Raw genomic sequence first — 27,712 nt, forward strand, 5'->3', positions numbered from 1 at the left:
GAAGTTGCATCTGTAATCCTTATGGCAGCTTTCGGTTGGAGATAGAGTGCCTTGATTGCATTAATAAATTCCTTAGGGAGTCCCATCCAGGCCATAATAGCCCATAGGAATCCCCAGGCGACCTTGTCGAACGCTTTCTCAATGTACCGCAACTGGGGACTTGGAAGCCTGTGCCCAATCGAGAACTGCTATGACTTTTTTAACATGGTCCGTAGTTTCTCTTTTGGAAATAATTCCATGTTGCCTTATGGAGACAAGGGAAGGCATCAGTTCATTTAACCTATTCGCAAGAATTTTTGAGAAAATTTTACTATCGGCTCTCATGAGAGAAATAGGTCTATATGACCCGAGCTCATCGCCATCTTTCCCTTTCTTCTTAAATATAACAACAGTGGCAAGAGTCCATGAATCAGGAAGATCACCTGAAAAAGCGGCTTGAAAAACCTTAATCAATTCTAATTTTAGAAGTCTCCTAAATAATCTATACAATTCTAAAGGTATGCTGTCCGGTCCCATTGCCTTTCCAGTGGCCAACCCTATAATAGCTGTTTCGATTTCTTCCCAGGTAATTAGAGCACTAAGTATTTTTTTCCGTTCTTCCGTCAGGTCGGTCTTATTAATAACTGCCAGATATTGTAAAATTTTTGGTCCTATATCTACCTCATTATTTGGTTGATGATGTAAGGCCTGATAGAACTCATTAAAAGCTGCTAGTATCTCACCTTTAGAAGTCCTAACTACCCCACTCAGATCTCGGATTTTAAGAATTTCATTGGATACTGCCTTTTGACGTAGTCTCTGCGCTAATACTTTGCCAGTCTGTTAATTTAATTCATAGCTTTCTGTTCTATGCTGTCTATATTGAGAGGCCACTCGATCCGCAATATGGGAATGAACTATACTGCGATTGATAGACAACTCGAGTTGAGATTCTTCAATATGTTTATTGGCTTTGATACTTTTGGCTAGTTTTCTCCCTGCCTTTAAAACCATATCGCAATCCATTTTGAACCTGTTGCGTTGATTCTTTACCCGAAAGTTAGAAAATTTTAAAGTTTCTCCTCTAATTACAGTTTTGAATGTGTCCCACACGATTGGAATAGAGGCAGTATCGTTATTAATCTGGAAAAACTCCTGAATAGTGTTGGTTATAAACTGTATATAATCATATTCGAGCAATAAATTCCTCTGCAATGACCAAACTGTTCTAGAATTTTCCCTGTCTGATGGTAAACTGAGACTAATTAACAATGGGTTATGATCTGATAATAATTTCGGGAGAACATCAATCTCTATTTTGTCCATAAAAAATTGAGAAAGAAAAAAAAATCAAGACGAACGACTTTCCGATGTGGGGCAGAAAAAAAAGTATAGCCGGGATCTTGAGAGTGAAAAATTTGCCAAGCATCCATTAAACCATTATCTAACACTAAATTCCTCAAAGCTTTAAAGGTTTGGGGTTTAAATACCATATATCTGTCATCTTGTCTAACATCGAAATTGGCTTTAATATTAATATTTAAGTCTCCGCAGAAAATGATGGGGAGACTGCTCGAGGCTATCACTGAATTAAAAAAATTAAACAACTCAGAATCGTCCAGATTAGGACCATATACAGTAAAAATCATGACCTTCTTTTGAAATAATAAAAGTTCTGCAGAAGCCCACCTCCCCCATTTGTCAGCCGTTGTTCTAAGACAAAAACCTAAGTTTCGACGCATGAAAATAGCAACCCCTCTTTTAATTCCAGTCTTCTTAGAACAGATTAGCAAATCTAATCCCAGATTTTTAAACAGCCCCCTTTTTCCATGCAACATGCGCTTCTTGCAAACAAAGAATATCTATTTGCAACAAGTGTATCATTTTGGCCAGTACCCCTTTTTTTACGTCATTAAGGCCATTAACATTCAATGTGCAAAGCTTTATTTTCCTACCCATAAGAGAGAAAGTAAAGAAAAAAAACGATTAAAGGCATCCATTCAGATTTTGTTACGAGACAATCTTTCTTATTTTGCCTAACATAGCATCTTGTATAGGATATCAAAATAGATCTCCCTTCCTTGTGATAGTCCTTGCCGCTATTAAAAAAGTTCCAACTCAAATTCACAGATTGATTAGAATCAGCCTAATCTAGACCAAGCACAATTCCGACTGTTGCTGATTTATCACCCCACCACCACCGCCCCCCAAAACCCCCACACTCCTCCACAGCCCGCCCACCTTCCCTTCTCCCCTCCCCAACCCACCTTATGAGGCACAGGCATAAGCAGTCCCTGGGAACATCGAGTGCCTCCCCCCAGCCTCCCACCATGGTCTGGTGAGGGAAGCCATCCATGATTTTCAACCTAGCCTATTTATGGGTTTGAATGTGAGAAAATCTAGACTGAAATAAATAAACTTTTAGCTTCACAGCTTGAACGAACTTATATCAATTCATAATGAGGCTAGGTACTCTTTAGCAGAAATTTCGGAGAGAAAAAATCTCGTTTGGCCGTTGACAGTAACCTTTAGTTTGGCCGGATTTTGCAAGTAAACTATTGCACCTTTTCCCTGGAATCCAGGATTCAGCTGTCTAAAGTGCCAGCGTTTCGATACAGCGGCCTGACAGAAATCGGGTCTTACAAAGAAGCTACATTCCTTAGCAGTGCATTTTTTATCTGGTCTAGCCAGATCAAAAACAGCTTCTCGAGCCAGGAAATTGTTAAATCTGATCAAAGTAGCTCTAGGATAGTCACCTTCTTTTTGCCGGGTTTTTACAGAGAATGGAAAACGATGAGCACGTTCAATGACCACAGACCAGTCCCGGGAGGTGAGCTCTGGAAAAACCGTGGAGAAGAGTTCACAAATGAATTTTCGAGGATCGGATCCACCTAGATTTTCCGGTACACATAGGACTCGTAAATTGTTCCTTCGGGATTGATTTTCAAGCTCAGTAAGATTATGGCTGATGTCATCTCGCTGTGGTTTAACTGAGGAAAGTTCAATTTTCTGTATGACGATTTCATCCTCAAGAGTAGATATCCTGGTCTCGGCCTCTGAGACCCTTGTAGACATATCTGTAAAAATGTTAGTAATGCGTCGGACCGCATTCTTCACTTTTTGACATGTGGCCTGAGTACGGGCAATCTCAGTCTTAGTGTCAGGTCTGTGTACCAACAATGTCTGATATATCATAGCTAATGTCACCTCAGAACCAGGGTCGGAATCCGATACTTCTGATTGAGATTGCTCCCCTAGAGAGTTAGACTGTTGAGCTGAATCACTCGGACCGCTGGATTTATTTCTAGCAGACTGCGTTTTCCCGACCCGATGTTTCTTAACAGTAATGGCTGACCCAAGCGAAATTTTGCTCTGTCCCGCTTCTTCCTCAAAACTGCTATCATCAACAGGATAGTCGGCCCAGTCCTTATCGAGGCTCTCATCAGATGTAACATCAGACATTGAGAAAAATGTATCATTTATTTCTTTCATAATGTCTTGACCAAGAGTTTCTTCATTTTCTGGCAGAAAATTAACTTCGGGTGCATCGGGAGCTTCGGGTGCTTTAAACGCTTCAGATGCTTCATGTGCATTATGTATATTCAATGTTTCATTCTATTCTATATGCAATGTGAGAGAAGGTACCACAACTCCCATAATACCATTCACTGCAGATTCCCGTTCAGGGTCCAGCATCTGTTCTATCGCATTTTCTACCACATTTTCGAGGGTTTGATGAGTCTCAAATACATTAGCACCCTGAGAAGGCTCCTCTTGGATTGTAGTAATCGAATTACCCTCACTGTCCGTTTGAACTGGATATCCTGCAGAAAGAGCAGACACAGTACTCTCTCCACGCTGTGCTCGCGCATTCTTAATCACTTGCTTTTCAATTAAAGCAGGCACAGTTTGTGAGGAGATATTACTCCTATTTCCACGCTCACCCCCCCTCTTGGAAATTGGCAGTTGTGGGTTAGGAGTGGGCTGATTAATGGTAGACTCACCTGTTTTTTTAAATGTTCGGCGTCCCGGCTACCACATCTTCCATTTCTTCAGTAATGGCAGAACACTTGTTTTACCCGCTCCTCGTGTTTGGTGGTTTTGGAGCAAGGTTTACATTTTTGGGCGGCATGAAAACTCCGTTACGAACAGTAATCCAGAAGAACTGCCCGAGCCAATGTGAAGAAAAACGCCAGGCCTGAAGTGAAGGCTGGAGTGCTCGAGCAAGTAGCAGCGGTGTATACAGCATCGAGCAGCGAAGTCCTCAGAGCTACCTGCACGAGTGATTCGGTCAGAGTCAGCCCAATCTGCCCCTGGCTTCAGAGCGCCTCAAAGCGCTTCAGACATCACGCAGAAAACTTCAGGAGAAATCAGATTTGTGCCCTCTCTCAGCAAGGCAGCGAGGCTGCAAAAAGTCGCGGACAGCTATATTTCTCTCTCTTTTTTTCCCTCTGCAGACCAGGAGTGGGTGAGCTGGCTACTCACACCGCTAGCCTAGCGGTCGCCATCTTGCCTCTAAACGCCCCATTTCTTATCTTATCTTATCTGTGCTTGGATCAAGGGAGGGTGTCATGAGATGGGCTTTGCCTTCACACTGTGTTAAGTTAGCATGACCTTGTTAGAAGTTTAAACGCCATTTTCCTTTCTGCTGCTTTTGCACATGGCACATATTATTATAAATGTTTAGAGTCTAGAAGAAAATTTTGCTTCACACAAGAATAATGTTTTCCTATTGTATCAGCTTTGCTTGGTAAGCTATGTCTGAACAGTGAGTCCCGAGGCCTTCAAGGTTATTTCAACATAGTGGTTGTTGTTTGATCTGATCAGCGCACGTCCTAGACATAACACATATGCAGCTGTGGCCAACTCTGGTTTTGGCGCGTTTAATAATGCACTGCGCAGAGCATGCACACACACTTGCATGCAGAGAGCTGGTGTAGAAGATGATGTGATACCTTTCTAACAAGACCAGAGGTATGGGGCCGTCCTTCTAAAACCCAAAGAGACCTTCTGTAGATATAATATAATATACTAGCAAGGGAGGGTAAGACTGAGGTGCTATTTAAACTTCTTCCCTTTAGCATTTTAACATGCTTTCTCCCTTTGTATTCCATGGAATAGTAACCATGCTGATAATCCTGTTGCTTATAATATGTTTGCTTGTATTAGCAAAGATACTGCGCCTGAGAACACAGCATTAGAAATACATATTTCGAACTTGCACGTGTCTTCATTTACTCCTCGTTTTGGACTGGTATGTTAGTATAACGAAAGAGTGCTTGTGTGTTCCAAGTTACCTGAGGTGTTGTACGTTTATGTTCTGGGTTGTCTAATCATTGGGGGTATGAAAGAACCAATGAGACACTGATTGCTAGTCTGGTAGGGGATTTTGGTTACTAAGGTGAGTTTTGGCACACCCTAATTCACTGAGGTTCCAAGTCTCTATGCTGCACAGTAGATCAGATCTTAGGTGCTGAAGGGTAGACAAGAGCCCTTTGCACTGTGAGGTATACAATAACCCTCAGCACGGCTGAGTAGCTAAAAGCCCTTGGTGCTGCAGAGTAGATAAGAGCTCTCGGCGCTGCCAGATTGACAAAAGCCCTCTGCGCGGCAGATTAGACAAGAACCCACAGATTTCCTGAGTAGAAAAGAACCATTGGTGCTGCAAGGTAGACAAGGGCCCTAGGCGCTGCAGGGAAGACAAGAGCCCTTAGTGCTGACAGGCTGACAAGAGCCACCTGTGATGCTCAGTAGACAAGATTCCCTGGCGCTGCAGGATAGACAAGAGCTTTCAGTGCAGCAGGGTGGAAAACAGCCCTCAGCACTTCAGGGTAGACAAGAGCCCACAGTGCTGCAGGGTAGACAAGAGACCTCCATGCAGCAGGGTAGACAAGAGCCCTCAGCACTGTATGGTAGGCAGGAGCCCTCAGTGATTCAGGGTAGTCAAGAGTCCTCAGCACAGCAGGATAGACAGGAACCCTCAGTACCGCAGCATAGACAAGAACCCATGGCACTTCAAGGTAGACAAGAGGCTTTTGAATTGCAGGGTTAACAAGAACCCTCAGAACTGCAGGGTGGGTAAGATCTCTCGGCACTGCAGGATAAGAAAAAAGAGCTGTCTGCCCTGCAGGATAGACAAGCACCCTGAGGACTTACTTCAGGTTGGACAAGGCCCTTGGCATTGCCAGGAAGAGAAGATCCCTTGAACTTTATGGGTATACAGAAGCTCTTGCTGTTTCAGGGTAGACAGGACCCCATGGTGCTCCAGGGCAGACAGGAGCCCTCGGTCATTCAGGGTGGACAAGGACCCACAGCAGTGCCTGGTAGACAAGATTCATCAGTGCTGGAGTATAGACAAGAGCCCTTGGTGCTGCAAGGTAGACGAGAGCCCATGGTGGTACAGGGTAGAGAAGAGCCTTTGGCAGTGCAGAGTAGACTAGAGCCCTTGGTACTTCAGGATGGTTAAGAGGCTACTGCATAGTAGGGTAGAAAATAGCCATTTGCTTTGCAGGGTAGACAATAGCCCTCAGCACCACAGGGTAGGTAAGATTTCTTGGCACTAAAGGGTAGATAGTGTCCTCTCCGCTGCCGGGTAGGCAAGAGCCCACAGCACTGCAGTGTGTTCAAGAGCCCTTGGTGCTTCAAGGGAGACAAAAGCCCTCTGTGGTATAGGGTATAGCAGAGCCTTCAGCAATATAGGGTACACAATTGCCCTTGGTACTGCAGGGTAGATGAGTCCTCAGCACTGCAGGGTAGAAAAGAACCTTTGGCTTTGCAGGATAGGTTGGAACCCTCCACACTGCTGGGTGGACAAGAGTTCTCAGCACCACAGGGTAGACAACAGCCCTCAGTATTGCAGGCTAGGCAAGATTCCATAGCATTGCAGGGTAGACAGGAGCCCATCGCACTTCAGGGTAGATAAAAGCTCTCTGCACTGCAGAGCAGAAAGGAATTCATGGAACTGCAGGGTAGAAAGGATTAGTCTGTACTGCAGAATAGAGAAGAGTTCTCAGCACCTCAGCATGAAAACAAAAACCCTTGGCACTGCAATCTAGACTAGAGCCCTCTAGCACTTCAGGGTAGACAAGAATCCTCAACACTACTGGGTAAAGAGGAGCCATTGGCTTTGCAGGGAAGGCAGGAGCCCTCAGAACTGCTGGGTAGACAAGAGTCTTCAGCACCACAGGGTAGACTACAGCCCATAGCACTGCAGGGTTGGCAAGAGTCCTCAGCACTGCTGGGTAGACAAGAGTCCTCAGCACTGCTGGGTAGAAAAGAGCCTTTAGCTTTGCAGGGTAGGTGAGATCCCTCAGTACTGCTTGGTAAACAAGAGTCATCAGCACTACAGGTAGACAACAGCCCTTCATCTTGCAGGGTAGACAAGATTCCTCAGCACTTCAGGGTAAACTGCTGCTGGTTAGACAATTCTGAGGTAGAAAATAGCCCATTCCGCTGCTGGATAGACAAGAGCCCACATCACTCCCTGGTAGACAAGATTGATCAGTGTTGCAGGGTAGACAAGAGCCCTCAGCATTGCTGGGTAGACAAGAGACCCCTACTGTCATAAATGGAAAGGAGGCCTCAGTACAGCCGCTAGACTGGGGCCTTCAAGATTGCAGGCTGCATAGGAGCCCTCAACAGGCTTGTGAAAAACATTCAGAGGCTGAACAAGAGTTCCCAGAAGCCTGCACATAATCCTTAAGTGCTGTAGGCTGGCAACACATGAGCTCTGAATACAATGATGCCTTGGAAATATTTCACAAAAACTGCTTTTATTTACCTTATATCGACTGTGTAATATGTGTCTTGAAATTGTAGCAACTACTATATGGACCCAGACGGGTTATTTACAAAGTCAATATCAGTGTAGACTTAGTAAAAAGACTCTCCTTTTCAACCTAGTAGTGCATAGGAGTGTTTTAATACAAGTACAGCACTGTAGTACAGTAGACAAGCCTTCCTGCTGTATTTTTGCACTGCTTGTACTGTTCATAGAGAACCATGATGCAACTGAAAGGAGTAGAACTTATTATTATTTTTATTTATCTGCACTGCTGCCCCCTCCCCCAGACTATGAAAATATGAAACACTGCTTCCCTTAGCAACATTCATAATACTTATTTATGCTGGTATATTACCAATGTGTCAAAGTCCATTCAATTGTTCTATTTCCATCATATATTGTGACCACAAGATGTTCATATAATTAGAAATGGCTTTACATTTTCTTGCATTGTTTGTCTCCCTAGTGGACTCTGAAGTGACCCCTGCAACCTTGAGAAACATCACGTACAACAAAAATCCCCCTGGTGGAGTTCAGCGCGTGAAGGTGAAGAACGAATGGAAGCTGCGTAAAGATTACTGTTATCGATATTTCAGTGTCCAGATGAATTGGGGAGAAGCTGAGGTATGGAGCAATGTTTCGGTGCATGTCTAGTCTCTGTGGTGTCAGCCTTCTGGGCAGTAACTGCTTTCATGAGTTTCCACCCTAATAAACAGCTCAGTAGCTTGCCTTATGCTCATGGAAATTCACACAGGCCAACATTTTAGAATAGGTAAGTGGAAGAGTTTGAAAAATAAATCGGGAGAATGGATTTACACCATTGGTTAGTAATGACTTAGAGGCAGTTTCAGGTGGTGAAAGTTGTGGCAAGGTTTACAAATGTTCGTGTAGCTGATGAAGCAGTGTGGAATCTTAATCGTATTTCCCTATTTAAAGGGGAGATAAAGGAAGAAAGAAGACAAGGGGAGGATGAAGTGTGAAGTAGAGAAAGTGATAACAATATTTTGTGATTTGCCAAACATTGCATGTACATTTGGAAACAATATAGGGATGACACCATCCACAAGTATACCAACTAATCCATTTCTCTCAGGAAGATCTGATGTCAACAGTGGATGTAGAATTTAAAGATGCACCAAACAAGGATGAAGTACAAAGGAAACTTCTTTATTTGAAGATGGATCACACACCTCAACATGCTTCCTCCAGCTGCAGATCTCTCCCTAGCCCCCACTTCTTTCAAACCAATACATACTCTTGGAGCTTTGGCAGGAAAGGTTCCCCAGTACATGGAACGCATGGGAAACAGTGGGTTCTTTACAATGACATAATCAAGGGAGGAACAGGATACCACATACAACAAGTCTAAAGTATGCAGATTACCTGTAAAGGTTAAAAACTGTCCTTTCTTTCAGGTCCACAATCATCGCCTTCCAAAACCTCTACATAAGAAAGAAACACTTCTTTCCAAGTCTCCCAATCCATGCCCCACCCCCCAGGTGCTGGCAGGAACAAGCATTTACAATGTAATAGATCTCTAATTTGTGAGAGTTTTAGCTATTGGCTTTGTAAATGACAATGGACCATATGTAGGTAATTTCTACTTACTGATTCCTAAATACCGAACTTTACCGATTCGGTATTTAAGAATCGGTAAATGGTATGTAGGTAAAAAATCAGTAATTTTTACTGATTCGGTAATATTCGTTATTACCAATTCGGTATTTACCGAATCGGTAATAAGGAATACCTTCCCATTCATTCCTATGGGCCTGAAAGCCCATAGGAATTAATGGGAAGCCATTCACTATTACTGATTCGGTAAATACTGAATCGGTAATAGGGGGGGCATATTCAAGAGTGGCACATTGACACCCTGTTGCACCCCTGAATCATGCATGTGTGGACATGTGGTGTCAAAAGCTGTCAAAAATACTTTTATTTGATTTATAAAAATCATAAAAGGGTGGGTCTTACCACCATACAAACAGCATATACGTCAAAAGCTCAGCATGAAAACAAAATTAAAATCACCAAAAAAAAATCATAAAGTTAAAACCTAATCTTGACAGGTTTAGACAAATACACAATCACAGTATACTATTATAAAAATGTGGCTGAGGGAAGACAAGGCTGTCTCGTTGAAGCTGCTAAACAACTAATAATTGGTCTAGGAAAAAAGCGAGAACTTTGGGGAACGAATGAGTTTGGTGAAAAATGCACATTTTAACTTAGAAAGGAGAACACAACCTAGAGAGGTGAAAGCGAGGGAGTAACCATTAGGAGGGGGAGTGGGAGACCTGGGGCAGCCGTGATGAGGCCGGTTGGCCGAAGTCATCGTTAATTATTTCCTTGTTTTCTAGCTCTTTTGCTGCATGAGCCAGGAATTTTATGGTTTTGCAGGCTAATTGTATCCGGGACCCGCTGAGGCATTCTATCACAGCCGCCCTACAAGTTCTCACCTGGGCTTCTCTTAAAAGTGGTAGCAAAAGCGACTTCCTTGTTTCCTGCAATGCAGGGCATATGCATATTAGATGCAATAAAGACTTCGTGGGGTTGCCACAGAGACGACAGGCAGAAGTTGACCAGGACCGTTGCCAATTGGGGGTGAGGTCTTTACTCAAGAAGCATCCCAGCCTCAGAAGGCTTAATTTCCTCTTATAGTAGTCCCTAAAGCAGTCTTGCAAATATGGCTGAGGTTTCAGATGTTTGTAAGTTGACAACACGATCCAGGCATGGCTTTTTCCGGCCACTGCGGCTTTGTCCATTAGCAGTGATGCTTGTTTGATGGCTTTGTTGGTGAATTGTTTAAAGGCGTTGTATGATATGGGTGAAAGCCAGGTTTCTTCCAGCTTTAACGAAACCAGCGCTTGCCTGAGAGATTTGTATATTGAATTTGTAGATCCGGCCTGTTTTTCTACCTCTAGCCAGCAGAGATGTGCTAGGGTATCATCTTCAGCATCCCTCATGCGCCAGTAGTATTTGGCCAGAGCACCTTGTCTTGCCGGAGTCTGATTAGTTAGTCCATATTCTAAGCGTATTTGGGCTTGTGAGATGTGTCTTGGAATTGAGAAGAGGTTTTTAAACAGTCTGGATTGGGCTAGATTTAGCACTGTGGAGTCCCTGGTTGCCATCATTTCCGAGCCATATGTAAGCGATGGCAGGAATTTGGCAGCTACGATCTTTAGCAAATGGCCGGTAGAACTGCCACTTAGGTGTGTTTGTATAGTTTTAAAGGCGAATTGAAGCTGTTTGGCTTTTGATTTCCCCAGTTCTAAGTGGTGATTGTACTTTAATTGATGGTCAAGTAAAATGCCCAAATACTTATATTTATCCACCTGTGTCAATTTGGACGAATTTATCCTCCATACGAATTTTGTTTTTTTATTTCTGAGGCTGGGGAAGCATAAGATATTTGATTTTTTGAGGTTTATGGTTAATTGTGCTTTAGTGATATATGACGCGAGTTGGGAAATCAAACGTTGTAGGCCGATCGGGGTTTTAGAGAGAAGCACAATGTCGTCTGCATATTGTAGACTAACAATGGATGTTTGTCCCAGTTTTGGTGGATCTCCCTGGATTGTACGTAGATCACTTTCTAGGTCTGCGGTGTAGATGTTAAAAAGGCTGGGGGCCAACACGCAGCCTTGTTTTAGGCCATTCAAGGTTGTGAATTTCTTTGTTAAACTTCGGCCATCTCCTTTTTTTATTTGAACCCAGGTATGCGAGTATAACTCTATTATTGCTCCCAATAGCTTTGACGGCGCGCCCCAGGCTTTCATTTTGGCCCAAAGTTTAGATCTGGGGACTTTATCGAAAGCCGCTGTCAAGTCTAAAAAGCAGGTGTAAAGTGTGGAAGAGCTATCGATTGCCTTTTTAGCCAGTAAGGTTAGCGCGGATAAGTTAGTGAGAGTGCCCATTCCTGCCCTAAAGCCTGTTTGTGTCGGTGGGATTAGCCCTTTTCCGTTGACCCAGAGTTCCAGGTCTACCAAAAGATTGGATGCGTAGATCTTGGCCTCTACGTCTATTAAGGCTATTAGCCTATAGTTATTTGGATCTGAGCGGGCTCCTGATTTATGTATCGGATGTAAAATACTGCCCCTCCAAGAATCCGGAATACTCCCGGTGCTTAAGCTGTGGCAAAACAAAGGGGATAGTTGGCTGGCCCAGAACTTTGGATCTTGCCTGAATAAGGCGTTGGGGAGGCCGTTTGGACCAGGGGCTCCATCTGCTCTCAAGTTTTTTATGATGATCAGTACCTGCGTCGTCGTGATTTGATCGGATTCTCCTGTATACTCCACTGTCAGTGGTTTGCAGGTGACTTTAAGGTCGGGGAACTTTGATTCTGCCATTGTACTCAGGCTTTGAGTTGTAGTAGTCTCAGATGGTGGTGCCAGTGTGTTATCAGTGGATGTATCGTGGGTGAGGTTGTATAGTGAGTCAATGTGGCTGCACCAGAGTTGGTCGGTCATATCTGAATTAAACTGCCGATGTTTGCCGTTTAGCATGAAATTTATTTTTGCCCAAAAATCTTTGCAGTTCCGCTGTTTGCTTGCATGGAATATAGTGCACTCTAGTTTTTCCATGTGCATTCGTTTGGCCATTTTGGTCTCTCGTTTTAGCTCTTTTTTTAAGGATTGGATTTTTTTCAAGGTTTCTTCTGGTAGTTGAGAATCCTTTTTACGTTGAGCCCTGAGATAAGTGTTCATTTGTCTTTTTAATAAGCGTAGTTTTGGAGTGTACCATTTCCCTCCTCTGTTTCCTATTGATTTTTGTCCTCTGCGTTTGCTTTGGTAAATCTTATTTATATCCACCACGAAGGATTCCCATGTCCTAACTATGTCTTTTGACGTGGCTGGGGGTGACAACAGTGAGTGGCAAGTCTCCATTAAGTTCGAAATGTTCTCTTCGTTCCAATTTAGCCTTTGCAGATTGAAAAGTTGAGAGTTGAAAGATAAAGGCTGCGCTTGCTCGGACTTAGCTGGCAAAGTAGTTAGTACGAAGGTCTGTGGGTAGTGATCACTTTCTCCCCGTGCCTGAATATTAAAATCTTTGATGTAGGTGAATAGGTCGGGGTCAGCCAGAGTGTAGTCTATTGTTGAGCCTGAAGTCTTGCTGACCCTCGTTAGGGCCGCCGGTTTGTCCAAGAGGCCCCTTCCGTTTAGGGTGTACAAGTGAAGGGATTCCAGTTCTATTGCGCATTTCCTCCCCATTGTGCTTTTCCTGCTTTGGTTGCCCTGTTGCGGATCGATGTGGGTAGGGAGGATTCCCTCATTGTCCTGCATTAGATTCATGTTGAAATCTCCTGTAATTAGGATGTTGTCGCTCGGGTAGGTGGATTTTAATGACTTAATTGCTGTAATTAGTTGTTTTATCCTTTTCCCTTTGTGTTTTCCACCAGGGTGCATGTATAAATTTATGATCAGTAAGCCCATGGTGGGCAAGATGTCAATTTTGATACATTGCATCCATGTGGAATGTAGTTCGATGCAGCTGGATGGCCAAAGGAAGTCAGTGGATATGAAAATAGATAGGCCGCCCTTGGCCCTGCCAGGACGTGCCTCCTTAAGTGCTGGTGTGAAGAATTCTTTATATCCCACCATCGGAGTGTTTTTTGTCAGCCATGTTTCCTGAAACAAGAGTAATTGATACTGGGTGATGAATTCAATGAAGTCATCTTCCTCCAGTTTTGTGTTTAGTCCGTTAACGTTCCACGAACAGATCTTGCAGCCCTGCTCTTTTCCTATAGTACGTCCACCGTTGGTTCATTCTAAGCTCTTATTGGTTAGTGCCTGGGTTGCTTGTTGGTGCCTTTCGGATTTGGCTGCGACCTGATGGGCAAAGGTAATTGTAATCTGCCTGGGAGGATGGTCTACATCTTCGATGCAGCTTCTTTGATCTGGACCTTTGGCATTTTTTAGAAGACTTCGTTTAGGGCTGTCTTTCTGCAACGGACTGGGGTATCGTGCAGGCTCCACCTTTTTTATCTCGATGCCCCATAAGGCAAAGTCCTCCCTGTGAGTCAGGATTAGGTCGGTGATAGTATGTTTAGCCCATGTTGTTATCGTGGATTCATGGCCTGGTTTGAATGGGTTAGGTTTGAACTCGATTGATACCAAATCGCTTGATTGTAGGTGTCGGAGGTCAGGTAGTACATCTAAAAGTTTTAAAATGGACCCTCTGTTCAGTATGTCATGAGGGCCTCTTGAGCTATATTGCGGAATAAGCTCGATTTTATTGCTTGGGGTGTGCCGTTTTTGGTCGTTTGGGCGTCTTCTATCTTCGAGATTTGACGAGACTGTTCTTGCCCATTCTGCATCTGGCTCTAAAGTGGGCGGATTAGGTGTATTCTCGCTGCTTGTTGCCTCCTTGTCATTTGGGGCCGGGACAGATGATGCGTGAGTTTCTACACTCGGCATGGCTCTTATCTTTTTTGCCTTGCTCTTGGCGGGTGTATCTGCATCTATTTGCCCGTCGTTGGCTGGTACTTGCGTGAGTTGGGAGCTAGCTTTTGGTTGAGATCCATGCTCAGTTTCTGCGCTATGAACTAAGTCTGAGCTTGATGGATTGCGATCGGCTTTCTCCCCTTGACGGTTGAAAATGCTATACATTTTCCTTACGTCCTGGGTTGAGCTTGTACTTTCTATTTGACCTTTTGAGTTGGTAGTTGCCTTTGGTGAGGGCTTTGTTGTTAGAAGTAGCCCTGGCTCTGATGTTGTTTTGATTTGAGGTGGAGTGGCCTCTGGCTGCTGTGTGACTTCTTTGCCATTGAAGTTTTTGTATATTGTTTGGGACTGTGATTGTGACGCCCCTCGAGTCTGTGGTTTAAGTTTTCTTGCTTTTCTCAGGCGCTTCCTTTCTCTCTTTGTGAGAGTGGGTGCCTGTTCAGGATAGTTGGAGCCTGTTACCTTGATTGGTGATGGTGCCTGAGTTTGTAAAGCTTCCTCTCGAATGGCGGCTGGGTTTTGATCATCTAGGGTTACCTTGGTTGGTGGAAGTACCTGAATTAGCAAAGCTTCCTCTCGGGTGGCAACTAAATTTAGGTCATCTGAGGTTACTGGCATGGGGGTATCATTGGTGGAGCGAGAGGAGGATCTTTCTTGAGTTTCCGTACTTTCCTCACCACTGCTATCATCGTCTGTTGGCCGGCCAGTTTCCTTTTTAGCGTCTTGTTGGATGTTTGCTTGGTTTGTGATTGTCTTTGTTTCCTTTGATGAATCCCGGACAGCCCCCAGTATTTGAGTCATCATGCTGGGTACGGTGGCTAATTTATCTGTTATTTGAGAGCAATGACAGGTGTAAAAAGAGGAGTCCTTATTAAGTTGCACCTTTGTAATCATATGGTTTAAGTCCTGTAAGTTTGATTCAATCCCCTGGACATGAAAAGCCAAAAGGTTGAGAAGATCGACATGTGGTGCACATACATGCCTTAAGGGCATGTATGTCTGCCACATGGCACTTTTAAAAAAGCACAAAATTGCTTTTTTAAAGGTATTTGATCTTTACCACCAACTTGTAGTTGGTGGTAAATAACAAATCCTTAAATCAGAAATGCACTCACTTGAGTGCTTCCTACAATGGCCCGATTCACAGAATGAACTTAAGACTTAATCCTAAACTTACTACTATTTTGATATTCACAGAATGCACTTACTACTTTCTGGCATTTGAAAAGGCTGTCATGAAGGAAGTGAAGGAACTGGACCCAAGGACCATCAACGTATTCCAGAACATGAGCAACATCGAACGTGCAGCAATACAACAACTGTCAACCAACAAAACCATCACCATTATACTGGCGGATAAAGGGGGAGCAATTGTTCTGCAGAACTCAAGGGACTACAGAAATGAATGTCTTTGCTTACTTGCGGATACAAGGAACTACATCCGCATCAGTGAAGACCCGGCAGAAAGACTTCAGATTGACATGGCATTCCTCATCGAAGAATCAATAACCAATGAAAAAGAAGCTGACTTCCTAATGAAGACAAAACCAATCACTCCCTATTTTTACACCATCCCAAAAATCCATAAAAATCTAGACAAACCACCAGGGAGACCCATTGTGTCGGGGATAGGCTCTATTTTAGAACCTTTATCAAAGTTTGCAGATGCATTCCTAAGAACAATCATACAAAAAAAAGGAACATACCTTCAGGATACCAAAGCTGTCCTTTGCCCCTTGAAAGACCTTACCTTCGACCCCACATCCAGCATACTGATCAGCTTGGATGTGGAGAGTCTGTATAAGAGTCTCCCTCACAAGGAAACGCTGGAGATCCTTCAAGAGGTCCTTTTTGAGGTAGACTGGTCATATCACACACCCAGACATGTAGTTCTTGAATGTTGCAGATTAGCGTTAACTGAAACATTTTTCAGATTTGAGGAGACACTGTTCCACCAACAGCATGGCGCGAGCATGGGCAGCACTTTTGTGCTGAGTGTGACAGGACTATATGTAAATTAAATTGATCTTGAACGCCACCAACCCCCACATACAAAATATTGAAATGTGAAAAAGGTATATAGACGATGTCCTACTGATATGGCACTGCACTGAGGAAAAAGCCGACAACTTCCTCCTATGGCTCAATACACAAGATAGCTACTTGAAATTTACCCACACCATGAGCAGGTCTCACCTAGTATTTCTAGACCTCAATATCTGGACAAGACAGGGCATGCTAGCTACAACCATGCATTTCAAGCCCACTGTGAGGAACTGCCTTCTGATATATGACAGTTTCCACGCCAGGCACCTCAAACAAAACGTCCCATTCGGACAATTCCTTCGACTCAGAAGATATTGTACTGACAAACAGGATTATAATACACAGGTCAATGGCCTGAGTGAGAAACTCATGACTCAAAACTACCCCAAACATCTGGTTTCTAAGGCAAAAAAAGAGGGCGGGGAATAATAACAGAGAAGCCCTACTGGAACTAAAAATAACCAATGATACAGTAAACAAGAGACCCATATGCATTACCACCTTTAGCGTGGCATCTGACCAACTCACCAAGATAGTGAAGAAACATTGGAAGACACTTAATAGTGGTGGCCTTGACATACCCACACCAATGTTCAGCCACAGACGCGGCATGAATCTGAAATATCCTCTGGTACACACTAGACCAAGAACCACAGGCACAAAATAAAACAACACCCAAAGGTTACATCCCTTACCAGCAGGCCACTGACCTTGCAGTAACTGCAGTGTGTGCCATCTAACTACAGCTACAAAAACAGTTTCTCTAAACAACAACAACACCTGGGAATTACGCCAGTTTACCAACTGCAACACTACAGGAGTGATATACTTGATCACCTGCATATGTAACCTACACTACGTAGGAATGACGACGAGGAAAGAGAGCACACGCATAGTAGAAAACAGAAGCAACATATGATGCAAACGTGCCACCACTAGAAAGACAAGCCACTTTATTGAAAAACAACATACACCCAATGAAATGAGATGGGTGGTGTTAGAATACATTAACAACAAAGGAAACCTTGAAAGGAGACTACACGAACGAGTACAGCAATGGGTGTTCAAACTCCGCACCGATACTCAAGGCCTTAACGATGATATACCTTGGAGCGCTTTTTGTCCTTAATCTACCTTAGTTTAGCAACTGTTCTTCTGCACATAACCTATTACAGGGCCACATTGAAGGTTCTCACCATCATGAACCTTTTTTTTCTAACCATAAATAGACTGGATAAGTATTTATGGCTAGGGGCACCTCCCTATCTAGCAATGATTAAGATTTAAATTGGGAGCAATTTTGAACCCTTATAAACCATACCCCGTTTTTTCTGCCTTTTGTCTGCCCATTTTTCTTTATTTTATTCAATGTATTCTAATTTATCTTCCTGAATTATTATATTATACTCACTGTGAATAACTTCTTTTTTCACAGTAAAACTTCTCAAATTGACCGATTCGAGTCAACTCAGGTCGCGGAGCCCACCCACAACTTCCCCATCACGGCCACCTAATTTTAATCATCATGATAAGGGCCGATTTATCACACAAGCGGTTTGTCTACATACGCTGAGTAATTGATATCTTTTCCTTGATTGAATTATTGCTATTTGTCTGAAATAAACGCGGAAGACTGCCGCGATCCAACTCAATATGGCCGCCACACTTGCCAAATTGTGGCGGCCATTTTTAGACATTTGCGCGTTCTAGTTTCTCACCAGACCACGCAGCAATGCTAATGTGGAAGTCCTTTTAATGCTCCGCTCGCCGGAGACACGCTAAGATGCCGTCCGGAGGGGAAGGGAAGTAGGTGTGATGGCGCAGCGTCTCCCCAGGCTTGAAGTAAGTGTTCCTCCTTCCAACAGGTACCGCGACAAACAAGGGCATAGTACAAGCTAAAAAGAACCATTACTTAGCAATACTAAAACTGCAAATAACTACAGCTGCCATTGTTTCTCTTTCCTTTTCCTTCCCTTTCCATTTTTTCACGACAGGATTGTTTCAAAAGGTAGACACCGCCCCCCCCCCCCAGAGACCATGATGTGCTATTACGCACGCTGGCAAGTAATGATTCGAGCAAGACTAATCAAAATTAGTGTTGTTTTGCGTGTTAAACTATCATATCAAGACCTGTGTTGTTTTTATGTGTGAATTCATGCCACGCTTCCTACCCGCTTGTGTTTTTATAATTCTTCTAGGCACAATCACTGGAGCGTTCAAAGTCTGCACACACCAATATGGAGCAAACCACTCATATTTGTGTGCAGCATGGAGGAAGAATTTTGTACCCCCACTCAATGGAGGAAGGTTGTTTCTAATGTTTTTCTTTATTATTTATATTTTCAGATATACAACGAGAACTAGGAATCGTATGTATTTAAACGCATGCTTTTATCAGTAGCAGCGTTCACTATTTTTTCCTTTTTTCTTTTCTACTTTTCCTATTGAGGTTTAAACAGGAGTGGCAAACACAGGGCTGGTCCCTGTTTGGTCCTGAGGAAGAGCTAGGAGAAGCTCGAAACATGTCGACCACACACTGATTCCCTTCCCATTATAGATTGGTACGCAGTGTCAACCCCACTTTTAACCATACCTACCCAGGAGCTGGAAATAAATAGTTTAGGCCCACTAGCACGGTATTTTTAAATCGCCAACACTCACTCCACTACACATTGCACCACGAAAAAGTGCGCCTATGTAACTCTGCAAGTCGGAGCACGCCCCAGTTCGTAGAGAGCTGGAATGGCCCCAATGATGAAGCATGTCACCGTGGGGAAACCCTGGTGAGTGTGGGGACTCAAGAAATACATTTTTCTTTCTTCTGTTTTTTTCTGACCGTATTGGCCAGGAGCCACAGCCACAAGCTAGGTCTAAGAACCCAATACCTTGGGTTTATGTTTTGAGTATTTGTCTTTGGAGGATGACCTAGACTTCTATCCTCCTTCTCCCTCTAATTTATGTACTGTATATTAACCAACGCATTTCCTCAGCTATTTCTCCTTGTGTTAAAATGAATTATTCCATATCTAAGTTGGATACGCAGAGCTCGTGCCTGTGGGTGGCTTGATGTCGTCCAAGAAGGGCTCCAAACCTTAGCTGTCTTTAACATTTAAAAACCTCATGGTTAAAGTGCCATGTGCAAAATGTTCAATACTTTCCAAGAACATCAGTATCCAAAACCTTTTTTTAACAAGAGGTACCAAGGATTTAGTAATGGTTCCAGGTTCCTCCCAAAGCTGCCCCAACCCAATTTTTAAAAAGCATGCCTTATTCTTTTTGAACCACTTGATTCTACCACTTTTCCTGTGCAGTGCAAACAGCTCAACCATGGCTTCTTTCAGTGGGACCTTTGTGTTACTTGTCCACACCCTTATCCAAATTAGGAGGGCCCGAAGAATGGCAAAACATTCAATAGGTTTTAGGCAAAGGTCTAGTCTTAGTGGCAGAAGTGGTGTATTCACTGGCACGTTTTTAATAGCTCTAATAAATTTGTTCTCAGAGGTAGTTAGATCTGTAAGTTTAGCCAATCCCCATAGCTCGGCCCCATACCAAGTTGCTCCTAGACCTTTTGCCCTACGCAGTTTTAGGATAGGTGAGATGGGCCGGTAGGGCGAGGCCCTAGCCCTATGTACTATGGCACATTCTACATGCTAGAGAGTCAAGGAGCTCTTTGGCAGCTGCGCATTCCAAGTCAGCCTATCACTGATGCGAACTCCCAAATAGTCAAATGACTTAACTTGCTCCAAAACTTGCGTACCCAATGCTAGATTTATAAGGATTAAAGGAGATATACTTAGTTTTGGAGCAATTTATTTCTAAGCCCTTTTCTTTACAAACCTTCGCAAATGTATTTATTTATTTAGTAGGTATTTATATTTTGACTAATCTTCACAAAACATTCCCAAAAAAATGTCTCATCCACCTCAGCTTCTTCCAGGAAAGTTTCAGAGTGGTTTGTCAAGCCGGGGTTGAGAAAAAGCAGAGTCCCAAAACACATTTTTTTCCATGAACTTTTCAGAAGCAAAACTCAATGGTGATACAGCAAAAACAGGCTGCACAGAATTTCACCAAACTACCGTCCTATTTCCCTCCTTTCCTACCTCTCTAAAATCCTGGAGGCTCATGTCACCCGCAGCTTATCAAACTTTGTCGAATCTTCCCAGTACCTTGAGCCCAACCAGGCGGGTTTCCGACCCGCCCACTCGACGGAGGCGGTCATTTTAGCAGTTCTCGATATACTCAGGTACAACGCTGATATCGGGAACCCTCAAGCCCTTGTCCTCCTGGATCTGTCTGCTGCGTTCGACACGGTGGATCATAACATCCTTCTCCACCGTGTCGAACAGGCCGGCATCCGAGGCGTGGCTCTCGATTGGGTCAGATCCTTCCTCACTGGCAGAACACAGGCAGTCCGCTTGGGTCCTTTTACGGCAAAAAAATCTCCCACGGTCTGCGGAGTCCCCCAGGGCTCCTCTCTTTCCCCGCTTCTATTTAATTTGTATCTCCGGCCACTGATTCAATCCCTCCTCAAATGGGACATCACAATTTTTAATTATGCTGATGATTTGCAGCTTGTTTTTTCACTTAATTCCCCTCTGGCCATCAATACGTTCCATGCTGTAATGACTCACATACAACTCAGGATGGACCAGAACCAATTAAAACTCAACCCAGGAAAAACTGAGCTTCTTCTTCCTGGCCTCAGCCATACCCATTGGGGCCCTCAGTTCTGGCCGCCGGAGCTTGGTTCCCCCCCCACCCCTGCTAAAACAATAAAAAGTCTGGGCGTAATTATTGACACCGAACTTACCCTCAAAGCCCAAGTTGGAGCGGTAATTTCATCATGCATGTTCCAGCTTCGAAGGATTCGCAAAGTTCGTCACTTCCTCCCCCCTGCAGCACTCACCCAATCTGTTACTTCACTGGTACTCTCACGTCTTGATCTTTCTAACTCTATTCATCACAGCCTTCCACTTTATCTGCTGAATCGCCTCCAGGTCGTCCAAAACCAGGCAGCTCGCCTGATCCATGGACTACCTCGTTGGCAATCCGCTAAACCTTTGCTCCATAGCCTTCACTGGCTCCCTGTGAATCAAAGGGTCGCCTTTAAGGTGGCTTGCCTCACTTTCAAATGTCTTCACTGCCCTAGTCCTGGGTTTCTCAACTCCCTCATCCGCCCCTACCGCCCTACACGTAATCTACGCTCTGCCCGTAATGACCTACTAATCACACCAAAAAATAAAACCAAGAAAATTGGTGGCCGCCGTTTTTCTTATCTAGCCCCCACTCTCTGGAATTCTCTCCCCCTGTCCATCAAATCCTCCCTCTCTCTTCTCTCCTTCAGGAAACTCTTAAAGACCCATCTGTTCCCATCCTTATGTTAGGTTTTATGTATTTCTGTCTCTCTCACCTGTCTAGCAGCGCCAGGAAGCTTCGGCGTCAGTGCGCTTTACAAATGGCACTTAACATAACATAACATAACTGCGGAAAATCTGTAAATTTCCTGTTACTGACCACCGGTATTTAGCTTTTTCTAATGTAGGTGGCTGGATTTAAGGATTCGGTAATTTACCGATTCGGTAATTTAAGGAATCTGTAAGTTACTGAATCCTTAAAATACAGAATCGGTAAATTACCAAATCCTCATATACTATGTAGGGAGCACTCAAGTGAGTGCATTTTTGATTTAAGGATTCGTTATTTAATACCAACTACAAGTTGGCAATTGTCCACTTTTAATCTGCCATAAGCTTTACTTCTTGCTCCATTGACCCATTGACCAAAACAAGGCGGTGCACACAGGGTCCAAGGTTACCCAACCCTATAATCATTTCACCATGCCACAACGCAGCACGCATGCACTCCTTATGAATCAGGCAACCTCAGTCCAGGTTTTGCTTCAAGACGATTTATTATACATCTGCCAAAAAATTACCCTACGCGTTTCTGCGTGAAAACACCTTGCTCACAGGTAGTTTGTTCCGACATATGCATTTGTATATAAACAAAACATTTACAATTACATGCAACGTGAAAATAAACATAGAAAGTGGTCTCCGGAAACTGTCGGTCATCTTTAAGTGGAAAACCACATATGCCTCCGCCTATATACAACAATATTGTAAACATACAATCAATATATTTGTTATGTCTGTATTCCTTCATAACAATTTGTATTTAGGAAGAGAGTCATACGGATTTGTTTTTTTTAAACCCTCCTCTTGCCGTAACGGACATGATGTTGTACAACCATAGCTAGTCTTGTTGCTCGATATTTAGATACACAGCTGTTATTGTGGCGGCGTGACAGTGTTGCTATTTATTCTGTTCACGCTCACAATACAGCGTAACTATTGAAGTGGTCCACAACTAATTTCCCAATATATCATCCCTTCTTGTCTGATCTCTTTTCAATTTTCATAGTACAGACATATGTGCAAGCTTATGACATCACATAATTATGTGCGCAAAGTAAAAACCTTCTTACCATATCGTCATAGAAAAGTCAGATCCCCTTCAGAAATCCATAATACAAATGTATAAATCTATAAATCAAATATTATCAATAAAATTCTTCAAATTTTTCATACTTGTCCACACCCCAATGGGTAACATTAAGTATTATACATTCTGTATCAACATCGCATGTAATAAGACCCCAGTGGGTTAAGGGGAAATATTTTACAAAATTGATCATAAATTTAGCCCTCAGTCGTTTCATAAGTCAAATCAATTTTCCATCTCATAGTGTATTAATTGTATTCATAATTCATAATCAAAATATCATCTCCACAGGATTCTTCCACCTGTATAGAAAAAGAAAAGAGGGAAAAACACAAATTTGTGACCAATAGCCATTGCGGGAATAGTTTCTACACATATAATCTGGTGACACAAGTGCAAGTGAATTAAAATCAGATTAAAATATCTACAGAGTCATCGCATACAAGACTATTTACAATAATTATATTTTACAGAATATCTAACTGAGAATTGGAGATCATCGCAAAGAAAGAAAGGAAATCACAAAATCATTTGTCCTTTGAAACAGCAGACAAGAGGGACAGGAGGGCAGTCAAGCTGCAGAGCAGTGATGCTCTACCACTGGACCTCCATGGAAGAGGCGCAGGCAGGAGCCTGATGGTGGAGGAGGGACTCAAACACCTTACCTCCATGTCAAAGGAGCCAGCAGCAGCAGATGGGGACAGCAGCAGCAGCAAACAGACAGCGCAGCACTGTGGAAAGAGTAAGTCCACTAAGGGTTAGTCCCCTGTACACCAAAAGTCAAACTAACAGGGGGCAAGGATAGGCAGCACCACCCGGTTGCCTCTTCCGACCTGACAGTGGTGACCAGATTCTGTGTTCCCCATCGAGTAACAGCGGATCAAGCTGCATACCTAGGGGAGAGGTGTGGTACCGCAGCCCGGGCGAATGATGCTGGAATCTGGGGATCACGGTTCGATCCCCGGTGCTGGCAGCAGATTAGCCCCGCACAATGTGACTCTGGGCAATAGCTTGCTTAATCTTCCTGACGGCCCCCCAGCACCTAGAGACCCTTACGGGTGATTGTTCTCGCTTTACAAATGTGGATTATTATTATTATTACTATACCTACGGGTCTGGGCCAGAACCGGCTCCCAAGTCATTGGCATCCACTGCCACCAATGGGCATTCTCAGCAAATTGAGCGAGTTAATGGAGTCCTCCACCAGTCTTGTGCGGTGCCCTTAGAGATGTTGGTCAGCGGCAGTGCAGGGATTGCTCAGGACACAGTGTGAGTCACCCATAGGCGATAAGCCAAGTCCAGACTCGCCCATGGGCCTCCGCTGCTTTGCGTCCCACCTGTTCTTCACATGGACATTGACACCGGGGCTCAATTCGCTGCACTCTCTCCAAATCTGTGACTCAGCCAGCAGGAGCCTGAGCTAGGTTGGATTTCACAAGCCTAGGCACAGCAGTCACTTCCAAGTCCGCTGGGGTACCTCCAGATGCAGGTGTGGCAACAGGGTCCCCTTATGCGAACAGTTGCAGTGCACCCGCCACACAAGTTTGGTACAGCTCAGGGGCCTTACCCTCCACTGTGTCAGGCCAGCACAACATCCTATGGCCTGTGATGCAGAGAGGCATGGCACACCATTGATAATCTACTCCAGGCACCCTGTGGAAGTGATGGATCGCAGTAGGCAATGCAGGCCTTCCTACGTTGGTGCGCAGGAACGCCTCTTCCGTTCACAGCTTTAAGGGGCTCAATGCAATCTTCTCACACAGGTCAGCAACATATCTCCATGCGACCTGCCAGATGTCACCATCAGGTGAGGGCGATTACAGTGCCTTTATGTCTACCACCACGGCCAAGTGATGCAACAGCACCTCCACATCCCACTCCGGTTCCCAGACACAGGCACAGCAAGGTCCATACTTTCAAGGGTTTGGATGCCACGGTGTTGCAAGGAGTGCACAATCAAAAGTGATGCATCACTGGTTTGGTGCAGCTCTTCATAGATGTAGCCCTGACTTTCCCTCTTCAATGGGATTCTGGCTGGTCATCCTGGCTGGAGGGAGTTTTGATCTGTGCTGCGCTTAGCCCCAGCTGCTCCATTCTGCATTCCATTGGTTTCATTTACTATTTTTCATTGGAGGTGGACTTATAGGCTATGTTTGCCTCCAGAGGCAAAACAACTAATGTTGGGCTGACTAATGTGATTTTTAGTGCCACTAATGGGCCTTTCGTCAGTTTTTGCCCGCTAATGTCAGAATTTGAATCGCCTTGACTCTAGTGTTACTAGCAGTTTTGACCACAGCTACCTGAAACTATCGCCATGTAGCAATGTTGGTGATAGGCAGCGTTAAGAACACTGCTGTTAACTAGCACTAGCGTTAGTTACTGGCAGTTCTTGTACATATGCCCTTGGGTGTTTCCCATGTTTCACCAGTTTCACACTCATGTGAAACTCACACTCACAATGCGGCACGAGGAAGCACAAAGCTCTATTCACACCAAGACCACGGCTCCTTTTGAGATGAAAAGAGGAGCCAGTTTTGCCCGAAGCTTGCCTGTCCGGGCAGGGTTCCACAGCAAAGGGAAGTGGTGAGAGCATGTGGGTCTCCAGCAGGGCAGGAGTCCATCCCATTGCAGCGTCAGCCTGGAAGGGCCGCTCCATGAAGCCTTCACCATGCAATGACAGCGCTGGCTCTTTGGTTACGCAAAGGGTAGTTTGGCACACTGAAAGAAGGGCGACCTTCCAAGCTCAAAGAATGGCATTTTTGTAGAGGCTGGTATGGGAGAATTCTGCAACAAATTGTGAATTGTTTATCAAAGTTACATCAAGGCATGTGATTAAATCTTCAGATTTCCAAGGTATAACTCGACAAAGAGCTCCTCTTCTTGACTGCACATGAAGTGCTAAAACAAATGTGCACAAGGAATGAAATGAGATGGGGGCATAGGCAGCTCTCCTTGTGAGGGATGAAGGAAGTTGTTAATTGCTGGATGTTAAGCTGGAGCACGAGACATCACCTTGAAGTCCAATCAAAGTCAGAAGGTGGTGGTATCCCCATTCACACGCTAGAGTGGCTTTGCTGCCCTTGTGTGCACAGAAGCGAAGGCCGCAACTTCGAGGGGGTTGAGGGGGCAGTCACAGGAATGAGGGGGGTGAGGGGTAAAGGTGAAGGGGGCTGTCACTGGAGAGAGGGGCGAGGGGGGCTGTCACTGGACAGAGGTGGGTGAGGGGGGCTGTCACTAGAGAGAGGGGGCAATCACTGGAGTGAGGCGGGCTCTCACTGGAGAGAGGAGTGAAGCCACTGGATAGAGACAGGCAAGGAGGACTATCACTACAGAGAAGGGGGCGAGGGGGCTGTCACTAGAAAAAGGAGTAACCCTGGGCAACAAACTCCGCTCCAGAGTTTGCATAGATTTGTCTTCCACATTGAGGAGTCAGCTTCTAAACTACACCCACAAATGCTTCGGTAAAGCAACTTTACATGTTGAAAAGCATATAACCAATTCACAAAAGTGAACTTTGAAACTGAAAGACATCAGGCAATGAGAGAGGTGGTGATTTTGGGGTCCCTTCTAACCTAGGGGGAGGACCAACCAGATGCCTTGAACACAAAGAGCATATCATGCTGAACGATTCAGTGGTGGTCCCATCCTCTTAGGACCACCCCAAGCACAGTTATTATAGGCAGAGCCTATACAGAGGGAGGCTGCACAGAGGGAGGCTGCACAGAGGGAGGCTGCACTGAGGGAGTAGGGAATGCAACATGGAGGACGGAAAGAACTGCAGGAGACAACACAGATGGAGGCTACACAGAAGAAGGGAACTAGGCAACACGGAGTGAGGGAACGAGGCAACAAGGAGGGAGGGAACAAGGCAACACATAGGGAGGGAGGGAACATAGAGGGAGGGATGGAACAAGGCAAAACAGAGGGAGAAGGAGAGGGGGAATGAGGCAACAAAGAGAGTGAGGGAACAAGACAACACAGAGGGAGTGAGGAAAGGAACGAGGCAACACAGAGGGCGGGAGGGAATGAGGCAACACAGAGTTGGGAGGGAACGAGGCACACAGAGGTCGGCAGGGAAAGAGGCAACACATAGGGAGTGAGGGAACGAGGCAACACAGAGGGAGTGAGGAAACGAGGCAACACAGAGGGAGTGAGGGAGCGAGACAACACAGAGGGAGTGAGGAAGGGAACGAGGCAACACAGAGGGAGGGATGGAGGGAGGGAACAAGGCAACACAGAGGGAGGGATGGAGGGAATGAGGCACACAGAGGAAGTGAGGGAAAGAGGCAACACAGGGGGACGCAATGAGGCATACAGAGGGAGGGAGGGAATGAGGCAACACAGAGGGAGGGAGGGAACGAGGCAACACAGAGGGAGGAAGGGAACGAGGCACACAGAGGGAGGGAGGAAATGAGGCAACACAGAGGGAGTGAGGGAACAAGGCAACACAGAGGGAGTGAGGGAACGAGACAACAAAGAGGGAGTGAGGGAACGAGACAACACAGAGGGAGTGAGGAAGGGAATGAGGCAACACATAGGGCGGGAGGGAACGAGGCAACACAGAGGGAGTGAGGGAACGAGACAACACAGAGGGAGTGAGGAAGGGAACGAGGCAACACAGAGGGAGGGATGGAGGGAGGGAACAAGGCAACACAGAGGGAGGGATGGAGGGAACGAGGCACACAGAGGAAGTGAGGGAAAGAGGCAACACAGGGCGGAGGCAATGAGGCATACAGAGGGAGGGAGGGAATGAGGCAACACAGAGGGAGGGAGGGAACGAGGCAACACAGAGGGAGGGAGGGAAGGAAGGAGGCAACACAGAGGGACGCAGGGAATGAGGCATCAGAGAGGGAGGGAGGGAAGGAACGAGGCAACACAGAGGGAGGCAGGGAATGAGGCAACACAGAGGGAAGGAGGGAACGAGGCAATACAGAGGGAGGGAGGGAATGAGGCA

At 44.8% G+C, this 27,712-nt stretch overlaps 1 protein-coding gene across 1 annotated transcript in view; it reads left to right on the forward strand.

Annotated features, from left to right (window-relative positions):
• Positions 1-27,712, forward strand: part of LOC147736695 (lectin-like) — a 123,934-nt gene that overhangs the window by 56,948 nt on the left and 39,274 nt on the right. Inside the window, exon 2 of the mRNA XM_086953811.1 lies at positions 8,229-8,386. Coding sequence (XP_086809937.1) covers positions 8,229-8,386 — 158 coding nt within the window. The remainder of the gene's footprint in view (positions 1-8,228; positions 8,387-27,712) is intronic.

Source organism: Lissotriton vulgaris, chromosome 1_2 (assembly GCF_964263255.1).
Source record: "Lissotriton vulgaris chromosome 1_2, aLisVul1.2, whole genome shotgun sequence".
NCBI lineage: Eukaryota > Metazoa > Chordata > Amphibia > Caudata > Salamandridae > Lissotriton > Lissotriton vulgaris.